The sequence below is a fragment of the Rutidosis leptorrhynchoides genome, chromosome 4, assembly GCF_046630445.1.
Source record: "Rutidosis leptorrhynchoides isolate AG116_Rl617_1_P2 chromosome 4, CSIRO_AGI_Rlap_v1, whole genome shotgun sequence".
NCBI lineage: Eukaryota > Viridiplantae > Streptophyta > Magnoliopsida > Asterales > Asteraceae > Rutidosis > Rutidosis leptorrhynchoides.
The window spans coordinates 365536852-365548665 of NC_092336.1; the positions used below are offsets into that span (position 1 = coordinate 365536852).

Here is an 11814-nt window from a genome sequence, read left to right on the forward strand (position 1 = left end):
TAATAATAAATAAATAGATACATCATTACTGGTGTGATAAAGAAACGGTCAAGACAATTCCAACTTGAGCAATAAATTAACAGAATGATTTATGATGCTTTGATCGTTTTAGTAAGATCCTAAATTCCTAATACCTAATAAGTGACTGTTTATCAACAGAAGAAGAAAAAATTCAATAAAAAATGTCAACACCAAGTCAGCATCTACAAAGGTAGAAGAAGAAAAAAAAAATGAAAAAGAGCAAAACTTAATAATAAGATAACCATAGTCTGGTCCACAAGTTAAATTGTTCCTTGGGTTGCTAGGTTGAAACAGTTAACCCGATGAATCTTAATCTCTTTAAGGATATAAGAAACAGCTTTTTTCATTAGCTAGTCTTATCCAGTCAGATATTTTATACATCACATAACACTAGTAAGTAACTAAGCAAACTATATTATCTAATAATCACATATCTTAATAACATAACCTTAATTACTGTGGCTAGAGTCCCTACAATCATGTTTATAATGCAAAAGCAAAGTTATTCATTTGTTAGCGTGAGCATTATATATATTAGTCACTAATACTCTGTTAAAAAGGCTCTCCATAATATATATATGAGTAAACCACAATAAAGAACTATTAGTCACTAATTGAAAGGCTCTGCATAATCAGTAAACAACAACAACAAAGAACTTCAACATTAAAAGCTCATATAATATTAACATGTTCATAATCATGGAAGCAGAGAACTATACATATTATCTGACTCAGAATACAACATAATGTTAAATTTTAAAGACACATATATTAACGTAGTCACGATTAACTGCATCAAATACAATGAAGATACAACTCAATTTTAGTCCCTAAAAAACATATTACAAACAAACTACCTTCCCGAAACCTCAACTTCACGTTTAGGCCGGTTTCGAGCCCGCGAACGAGGAGGCTCTTCATCAGTCATCGTAGGCAAAGCTTCTCCATCCCCATCCTCAGCTTCTAATATCGATTGATTTACTTCCATCTGTTTCAATTCAGACCAAAACCGACCCCTCATCATTGTGACATTTTATCAAACAGTTGGTGTGCATAGTTAAAATAATCAAAAAACAATTACCTCTTCGTAGAAGTCTTTGTCTAGTTTATCGGATATTTTGATGGAGGTGAAGATTGTAACAGCAAGTAGTGAAAGTGGAAAGATGAAAGCGAATAAGTAAGTTGTGGCACCTGGTGCACCACCTCGTGTAACCACCAATGAACCCCTACTTTTCCCGGAAGTGAGATTACTAAGGCCCAGCTGATGCGGAGATATTTGTGTAGTGATTTGTGACGGAGATGGAGGTTGAAGGCGGTGAAAGGTAGCTGAAATTGGGGTTATGGTGAAAGCTGCCATCACCGTTATCCAACCTTCCAAATGACACAGATTGGGTTGCGGAGTTATCTGTTACATTAATGTTACAAATGAGCCCTTGTCAAATGAATTCTACTACATATATACCCTTCCTAAAAAATACATCATCGAGTGACATTTTTAATAAGGGTGTGTTTATAATTTTAGATAAAACTAGAAAAAAAAATTCGACCGTGCGTTGTTGCGGTTGTATTCAATGCGCGGTCGAATTTTGATATATGTTGTTTGGTACCTAATATATCTAATAGGTTGAGTTCTTTGTTGTACGTGTATGTATATGTATGAAATATAGCCCGAAATATTTAGTATTTTTTTTAACGATGTCTGTTTCACGTGTAGCTAGTCCCGTTGTGTTCGTTATATTTTTTCGAGTTGAACGGTGATTTCGAAAAAATTTAACTCGCACCGAGCGAGAAGATAGGGCCCGTTAAAAATTCGAGTGGAATTAGATTTTTTTTAATAAAATTATATATTTTCGCTTTCTACCCCTGAAAAAGTGTAAAGTTGAGGGACCGTTGTGTAAATTGAGCCGAATTTGTGGGGCCGTTTATAATGTGAACGCAAACTCAAAACGAAAATACGAAATAACTTAAACGACGACATTCGCCGCGCATTTTAGTATGCAGGTATAATTAGCTGGAGTTGAGCTTATAACTTTAGCTAAGACCATCCCTAACGCAGGCGTGTTGGGTCAAATGTGCACCGAGCACGCCACTAACACGTGGCTAATGGGGCGTGCTCGCGGCGTGTGTGCTCCAAGCACGTGAAATCATTTTGGTGTGCTGATTTTTGATTGGCTGATTTTTGTTTTTTGATTAATTTTTATCCTCTTTTTCACCCAACTTCAAATCAGATTTTAACACATCATCCAACACGTCACTCAACACTTCACCCCATTATTTCCCAGTTTACTAGCACACCTATCAAGCACCACACCCCCACCCAGCAACACGCTAACACGCCCATGAGGGTTAAAGATGGTCTAAAGCTAAAAGTTAATGGCTTGTGATGACCCAGAAATTTCGACTAAATTTAAACTTAATCTTTGTATGATTAACATTTCCGACACGATAAGCAAAGTCTGTAAAACTGAATCTCAAAATTTTTGAATTACTTTTATATATTTAAATACCCTTCGGTTGTTTTCGACGATTCGCGAACAATTATATGTAAATAGATACATATATACTATAACATGAAAAGGTAACAATTTATTAATTGTTTGATACCGTACATTAAACTTATTGGTTTAAATATCTATTTGAATGTATATGATAAGTTGAAATATTTATTATTAAAATTTATTTACAAATAACTTCCAATGTGTATTTAAAAACTGATTTATGTATATTAAAAAGATATATACATATATATAATAAACGATAGTAACATTCGTTTATAGATTCAATTGATATTTAGATAAGTTAACTAAATCGTTTAAGATGAACCAGTTAAACACTAATTTGTTACAGTGTTTTCAAATTGCCACATTACTCAAAATGCTACAGTGTTTTCGAAAATCACTATTTGCTACAGTGAAATTGACTTTGCTACAGTGAATTGCTACAGTAAAAATTGCTACAGTGGTATATTTTATGGATGATTTAAGACTATATTTTGACAAAGGTACGATTCACGAAACGTAAAGTACAAGTTTTCTCAGCGTACGAAAGGGCGTTCGAAAAACCGGAACCGGGACATAAGTCGAGTGACAACGTACGACTTACCGGAACAAAAATTACAAGTCAACTATGCACGTGAATTTAATATAATATATAATTAATTAATTTAAATTATATATATTATATTTATATTTATTTTATATTATGTCGACAAGCTAGGAGCCAAAACAATGTGAGCTGTCCCTGGTCCTCATGCGAGTCGCATGGCCAGAAGGCCATTTCCATGCGAGTCGCATGACTCCAGATTCCAGGCCAGGTACTATAAATTCAGGTGTTTTGCTCGAATGAAAAATCAAACACACATACACAAATATATATTACTCCGTATAATATTTATTATTATTATTATTATTATTATTATTATTATTATTATTATTAAGATTATTATTAATCTTATTAATCTTATTATTAGTATTATTATTTTTGCGATACAAAAATAATAATGTACATAAAATATTACGACGGAGTACTGTCCAAGTAATTTTCAAAACGAGTTTCCGAGCGAGCTAGAGCTAAGGAAAATATGGGTTATTGCCAAGGAGGTTATGGGTAATGTTCGGGGGTATTTTTGTGAATCAAACCTCGTGTTTATTATCTCCGATGCGTCTACATGCTTTCCTACAATATTGTATATCAATATTAAACAGTGAGTTCATTTGATCCCTTTTTACATATATTTTTGGGCTGAGAATACATGCAAATGCTTTATTAACCGATATACAATATTTATATGCGTGAGTTTCATTGCTCCCTTTTTAATTGCTTTTGCAATATATATTTTTGGGCTGAGAATACATGCAATTTATTTTAAACGCAATGGATACAAGTACATACTAAATTCTACACCGAGTTTGAACCAAAAATCCCTTAGCTTTGGTAACTAGTAACTGCCGGTTATAAGAACTGGTGGGCGCGAATAGTTGTATATGGATCCATAGGGCTTGATATCCCCGTCCGAGCTAGAGCACTAGCCTTTTAACGGACGTATGCTATTTGAGAAGCGTACACGTTGGTTTGCGTGTATTATTAAGATGATTATACAAAGGGTACAAATTATATATACGTTAAAGTTTAGTTACCAGGGTGCTCAATTTCGTAGAATATTTTGATAAACGTTTCTGGATGAAACAACTGAAATCTTGTGATCCACTTTTATATAATTTTGATAAACGTTTCTGGATGAAACAACTGAAATCTTGTGATCCACTTTTATATAATCTATTGATAAACATTTCTGGATGAAACAACTGAAATCTTGTGATCCACTTTTATATAATCTATTGATAAACATTTCTGGATGAAACAACTAAAATCTTGTGATCCACTTTTATATACAGATTATACGAAACACTAAAACTATGAACTCACCAACCTTTGTGTTGACACTTGTTAGCATGTTTATTCTCAGGTTTCCTAGAAGTCTTCCGCTGTTTGCTTAGATGTTAGACAAGCTATGTGCATGGAGTCTTGCATGACATATTTTTCAAGGAAACGTTGCATTCACCAAATCATCACCATGTATCTTATTTTGACTGCATTGTCAATGGAAGTACTGTTGTAAACTATTATTTATGGTGATTGTCTATATGTAGAAATCATTAGATGTCGAAAATCTTTGATTTAAATATTCATTTATGGTGTGCCTTTTCAAAAGAATGCAATGTTTACAAAACGTATCATAGAGGTCAAATACCTCGCAATGAAATCAATGAATGACGTGTTCGTCCATATGGATTTGGACCGATCATCACATGGCTGAACCTGAACCTCTATCTGAAGTTGGGGCCAAAGCTTATTGATTTTAAAGTATTAAATAATGTAATTGAAACTAGAGCTTATGGATGTAAATTGACTTTAAAATGTTTTAGTATAAACTGTAAAATAAAATAATGTAAAATAAAAGATTTTTATTAATTTTAGTATCATAAGCTCTATATTTTTTTAAAATTTATTTTAACAAGCTTATTTTTTAGAAACTTTTTTCTTTATAAGCTCTAGTTTTTGCTATATGCCAAACAAAACTTTTATTTTCGAGCATATTAAAATTAAAATCTCAATCTTTCATAAACTTTATTAAGTTCTCATATGTTCGTCGACCAAACACACCCTAAATCATAATCCCCACAGCTTAGGTTAGGTCTTGTTTAGTTGGAAGAATGTTTTTGGTAGAAACAAAATGTGTCAAGAGAATCGAAATCCGATGGAATTGATAAATTTCATGGAATATAAAAAATGCTTATTTTTTATTGACATAGAAATGGAATTGAATTCTATTTTATAAAATAAATAAAAAGTTATACAAAACAATTAACGTTTTCAGTTTTTGGTTTTGCTTTTCAGACTTGTATTTAGATTTTTAATTATCAAGTTTTATTCTTTAGATTTGTGTTTAGATTTCAGATTCATGAGTCGTAAACGTGAATTGTAAAGGCAAAAAATAAAGCGAAACGGAAATGCGATCGAAAAGCGAAACGAAAACACGAATCGGAAACGCGAATCGGAAACGTGAGTCAAAAACGCTAGTCGAAAATGCCAAATCCAAAATGCAAACCGAAAACGCGAGCTGAAATCGCAAAGCCAAATGAAAACGCAAGAAGATGCGAAACGTAAATCGAAATGTAATCTTAAAATTCCATCGCTTATACGCGAATTGAAAACGCAAATCGAAAACGCGAAACGTAAATGCGGAAGTTAGCGCGAAAAGTAAACCCTAAAAGTAATCGTAAATTTCCATCACGTAAATGTAAGTGCGAAACGTAAAGTTTCATTTTTGAATGTTGAAGATAAGAAATTGAAATTAAATTTCCATCACGATTTTAGAGGAATGATGACAATTCTTTTGAATAATAAAATGTTAATATTCTAACATAATCTAATTTCTTTGAATTTTGTGAACACACACACCATACAATGGAATTCTATTCCATGAATTCCAGTTTGTCAGAATTCCATAAGATTCTCTCAACTAAACGGGCCCGTAGTATTCTACGTACAATAATTTTAGCTTTGACTTTTTACTAAAATTTAAACTTAAGGATAGCAAATAAATTTTATTTAACTGTCCCATTTGGTTTGAATGTAGACAATTAAATCATCCTGAAGAGCCGAAGAGGGAATATGTACTATAAAGTCGAAACGAAGGAGTACTACACATGGCGATTTCAGAAACAAAACTCAATGGAGTCCCGAATTTTTTTCAATATTAATTATATTGAATTGTATTTTAGTAGTTATTTACCTTCAAGAAACTACAAATTCAAAAAATATATGTGATATGGAGTGTATGAGTGTTAAATTTGGTGGAGTTCTATATAATTTAAAGGAAAAGTATAAATTCGGAGAATATATATGGTCATGTAATTAAATTTAGCGGTGTCATATAAATTTTAGAGAGTATTTTCTACGTAAAAATTTTAATTTAGTGGTATTCCATGACCACGTCGGTCCTAAGCTAAACTCACCAACAATACTACATATTTTTTCAAGAAAACAAATGGGATTCCTCCTCAAGCAAGCAAAGAGAGATCAATTCAATCGTTTCATACTTCATTGTAAAAAGGAGCCCTCGATTTATGTGTTGTTTATCCATACATACTTTTTTGAATGTCAATGTTGGTGACTTAAGGTAACTCTCTTCAATTATTTGGAGATGAGATGTTTGGAATTAATCAAGAGTAGGTCTAGCAAGAGATACAAAAGTTAGAGTTGTTAATGAACGGAGTATTCAACGAGTCATCCAATTTCAAACTTGTTTATTTCGAGTCCTAGCATTAGTTATTTCAACTCAAGTCAATTCTAACATATAGAAACTTACTGATTAATTTCACGAGACGAATAAAAAATATCGATATTTGATGTGATTTGTTCGAAAACTCCTTTAATATTCAGAGTTAATCGTTCATATACAACTTGAATATTTGAAAAGTACTTTTAAGTATTTTGGCAAAACTAGCTTGTGGTGGCGGCCAGTCATAATTGGTCATGATGGCTGACGGTAGTGTTTAATATATAAAAATAAGAAAATTTTATAATTAACTGAAATAAGAAAAATCTACTGAAATTAAAAAGCTGAGAAAAACAAAGTACATCTAAAGTATTTTATATAAGTATTATATATATATATATATATATATATATATATATATATATATATATATATATATATATATATATATATATATATATATATATATATATATATATATATATATTACGTATTTTATTTATATTATTGTTAGTTACAATTTATGATTTTATATTAAAATTTTCTAATGACAACTTTAAAAATTGTTATTAAAACATAAATTTGTGCATTAAATAAAAATTATTTTAAGAAGATATCTATAGTATCATATAAATCTTAAAAATAATGATGTCATAAATAAGAATTATTTAAGCTTAAAAAAATTTAAAAATAAATAAAACAAATCTAAGCTTTAGTGACGTCATTAAAATAATTAATTGCATTTAATAAAAATATTTACATGTTAATTGTATAATATATGAAGCCTTATGTACAACCTTCGTATAATAATTATATTTTAATTTTTGAAAAAATTTCAAGAGACATTTATCATTACTAATAATTATAATTAAAAATATAAATACTAATTTTTAAAGCAAACTTTACTATCATAATTATAATTATAATTATAATTATAATTATAAATTTATATTATTATTATTTAAATATGGGTTATCTTTACGAGATTAATTATGTTACATATGTATGGGAAATACATGTCTCAATAAAATGTTGTAATGCGATCTTTTATAACAAGAAAATTAGTAATTGTTATGAAATTGAAAAAAGGGGGTGAGAGAATAAATGTAGTTAATTTATTCTGACTGAATTAATTACATCAATATGTTTGTAAAAATAACGATAATTTTCTTAGATGGAATCCTTATTCCACGGTTCATTAAACTAAATGACTTTAATATTTACATTCGCTTAATACCTAAAACATATTATTAAAATGTTTCGTTTAAATAATCCCGTGATTTCTGTAAGATTAATGTGCAAGGTACAACATACAACTATATGGCTAAATTCATTTGAGCCTTCGGGGTCACACATATATACACCTAGACGTCAAATGAAATATATATATATGATGATTATATATTGTTCAAGTAACAAAACAAGTTAAAATAATTAATAAGTTTTGTATATATATATATATATATATATATATATATATATATATATATATATATACAAAATGTTCCATGTACATATCTTGAATAAAACAAGTATGTGGTCAGCCGCGCGTTGCTACGGCGGACTACTTGACGATGGTCTTCCCAGAATTATTGCAAAAGATATGAAGCAACTATGCATGTGTAACCAAGTATAAGAAAAGTATATTTGGTCCTAAGATAAAATGCTAGAGACTATACATGTGTAATATGGTAGAATTTGCAAATATCAAATTCAAATCAACGCATAGCTTCGTATATTTCTTTTTATTAAGTATTAACTCACCACATTGAAGATGATTACACGCCACCATTGAACCTCTGTGACGGGATACGAAGCTTTCCATGTATAGCCATTTTGTTTCTAGGAGATGCCCATCCCTTTTCAGTATAATTAGCAAGAAGACTTGGCAATGCATGGTTATTAAGTATACCCGAACATCTGATAATGTTGGAAAAGCTTCCCGCACTTATCGATTAAATAAATAATGGGAATCCTTAAAGATAAACAGCTTCAAGACCATAAAAAGACCTGCAGATCTAACAAAAAAAATACTAGAAGACTGCACAAAAAGATTTAATATAAATTTGATTAGCGTGCACCAAGTGAATATCCACATGTCAATCTTAACACCACTACTATATAACCACTGCATAATTTAGCTTAGTTCATATATATATTAAACCCTCTATGCATTTTGTCTATGATGTGTTTGTCATTAAAAACTCATTTTGAAATCTAAAATTTCATAACCTAAGTAATAGACACTGCAACCATTTGAATTGAAAAAAAAAAAAGCACAAATACACATAAAATTATAATACCAAATAAGCAGTCTCAAAGAGTCAAAGGTTTTGGGTCTTTCATATGATAAACAAAAAGGTCACCGAGAGGATCATGTACCAAGTAACAATCTATTAAATTATGAAATTTGCACCAACCTACGTTCAGGTTGAAGAGCAACAAAGAACTCAGAGAAGTGCGGAGTGTGACCTCCTGAACTTTGCGTGCGAACTGGGACAATCACTGCAATCAAAACACCAACAACAATAGGTAAAATATAGAACACCAACAACTTCAGAGGTATCTAGTGTCACCCTTTTCACGTTGTAATGGTAATCCTCATATCATTTCCATTGTATAGCAACTATTGTTGCTAAAGTGCTAACTGTACCTCCACAGATATCAAGTGAGAATAAAAATATAAGTAGAATCATTAAATACAAAAAGTACCAACTTTAAGTTTACAGATTTTCCTCAGTCTTCTTCTTACCCAGCTTGATTGGAAAATAACCTCCATAAACATTTCCACAACTATATGCTGGACCAACATTGGTATCATTTATGAAGTTGTCCTCATCTATCATCCTTGGACCCTATTTGTCATCCTACATCAGTAAGCTCCATCAGAAAAATAAAAATACTCCAAATTTAGGGGTGGTAAACTGCATTGCACCAATAAACACGATTACACCTCAAGAAATCAATAAGAGAAATTAGCCCTAAACATTTGCATGTTAGGAGTGAGAAACATACCCCTAACTATTATCTTCGTTCAGCTAACCCAATAAAGCAATAGACAACCCTTCAAATATTTAATACCAAATTTACACAATAATGAAAACTTGTCCAGTCAACTAAGTAATTAACTTTTAATGAATATAAACGCTGAGTCAACAATATCAGGTTTCATGACAAATTAAACAAAAACAAATCGAAATAACATAACATAATCAGCCAATAAACAACTGAAATTGTTGACGATGGTGGGGTTTCATTTTATTCGACATAAAAACATGAAATTGAGCAGAAATTTTTTAAAAACATGATACCGACAGAGTTGTGAAAATTCTTTTAAAGTTAAGAACAGAAATTGAGCGTCTAATTGTTCATCAACATCAAAAAACTTCATGTCGATTTACAGTAAATTGGCTACAAATTACATACCTCCTAACTCAATTCAATGAACCAACAGAAAGTATCTTCTTCTCTACTGACGGTACTGTGTATGCGGCGGTGCCGGTGACGACGGTGGATGCGACGGTGCCGGTGACGACGGTGGATGCGACGGTGCCGGTGACGACGGTGGATGCGACGGTGCCGGTGACGACGGTGGATGCGACGGTGCCGGTGACGACGGTGGATGCAGCGGTGATGATGACGATGGTAAGGAGAGGACGGTGCTGGTGACGATGGTTGAGAGTTGAGTAAATCCAAGTAGTGAGATTAGGGAGTAGATAATTGCGTCGAAACATCTTTCAAATTAGAGAATAACTCAGAAGGGTGTAGATGAAGGGTGTAGAAGATGTAAGAAACCCTAGGAGTGTAAAATTACTATATTACCCTTTTTGAATAAGGAGAGGACGGTGGATGCAGCGGTGATGATGACGATGGTAAGGAGAGGACGGTGCTGGTGACGATGGTTGAGAGTTGAGTAAATCCAAGTAGTGAGATTAGGGAGTAGATAATTGCGTCGAAACATCTTTCAAATTAGAGAATAACTCAGAAGGGTGTAGATGAAGGGTGTAGAAGATGTAAGAAACCCTAGGAGTGTAAAATTACTATATTACCCTTTTTGAATAAAAGATTGTTGTGAACAGTAAAAACGTACCTTCTACTAAATATATTTAGAATTAGAATTAGAATTAGAATTAGAATTAGAATGTCCATATCTTGTGTTTTGTACATATATGAAATTTTTTACATATAATATATACTTCATATCTTTTAAAAAGAAAAGGTTTTGTTTTTTACATATAATCCATATCATATTTGATATGAAAATATATCTTCATATCTTGTTTGATTTGAAAAATATGTATCTCCGAATCTTGTTTGAAAGGTTGGTTGTATATATATTGAGACTATATATAATGCTTATTGGTCTAATTTTTACATATGAGAGACACACAAATCGCAAAGACACTAAGCTACACATGAAGTAAACCTTGTAGAGAGTATTATTATTTTGATTAATATAATTTAATTATATTAATTTTTGTTACTTGAGTTCGGACTAGCATCCATTGACGGTCGTTTGAAGTGTAGTGTGGACTATCCAAAGAGACGGTCATACTTTTGATCGTAAGTTTTCTCTCCGTCTCATTAATTTCTCCAAGAAAGGTATATCGTTTACTCACTTTGTGAATTACATATTTTGACAATTATTAGTGGTGTAACTGGATCTTTGGGATCGTTAATCATGTGCATGTTTTATTAAATTTAAATATATGAATATTTAATTTTGTAAATGGTTTATAAAATAATAACTGATTATTTTTAACTATCCGCTGCGTTAATCTGACTAAAAGTGCACACGATTATCCAACAGTGGTATCAAAGCCACTTTTACACCATCTTAATTGTCGCGTGATTTTCTTTAGATTTAGCTTTGTGGTGAATTGGTAAAAGTCAAAACTTTTATGGTTTTGAAAGTCAACTTTGTTGATTACCTTATGACGCACGAATAAGATCTCGAAAAATCACTGTTATAAATTTTGAATTTATTTATTATGGCTTGAATAATTGTTGTT

General features: G+C 31.4%; 1 protein-coding gene and 1 long non-coding RNA gene across 3 annotated transcripts; both read right to left on the reverse strand.

The window, feature by feature from the left end:
- Nucleotides 1-662: 662 nt before the first annotated feature.
- On the reverse strand, nt 663-1434 carry LOC139844300 (uncharacterized). Its single transcript, XM_071834521.1, has 2 exons — nt 1103-1434; nt 663-1009 (listed from the first exon to the last, which is right to left on the reverse strand). The coding sequence occupies exons 1-2, from the start codon at nt 1376-1378 to the stop codon at nt 875-877; spliced, it is 411 nt and encodes a 136-aa protein (XP_071690622.1). The 5' UTR covers nt 1379-1434; the 3' UTR covers nt 663-874.
- A 7866-nt stretch (nt 1435-9300) lies between these two features.
- LOC139843840 (uncharacterized) lies at nt 9301-10538 on the reverse strand. Of its 2 annotated transcripts, none has more exons than XR_011757720.1 (3): nt 10229-10538; nt 9818-9866; nt 9301-9669 (listed from the first exon to the last, which is right to left on the reverse strand). It is a non-coding gene; the product is annotated as an uncharacterized lncRNA (long non-coding RNA). The 2 variants fall into 2 exon arrangements; XR_011757719.1 differs by having other exon boundaries at nt 9301-9726.
- Nucleotides 10539-11814: the final 1276 nt, after the last annotated feature.

Bases quoted from the DNA above. Each gene is read 5' to 3' on its own strand.
- LOC139844300 (XM_071834521.1), bottom strand. From the start codon at position 1,378: ATGGCAGCTTTCACCATAACCCCAATTTCAGCTACCTTTCACCGCCTT. The intron at 1,010-1,102 runs GTAATTGTTTTT...GAATTGAAACAG, and splicing joins ACAAAGACTTCTACGAAGAG to ATGGAAGTAAATCAATCGAT.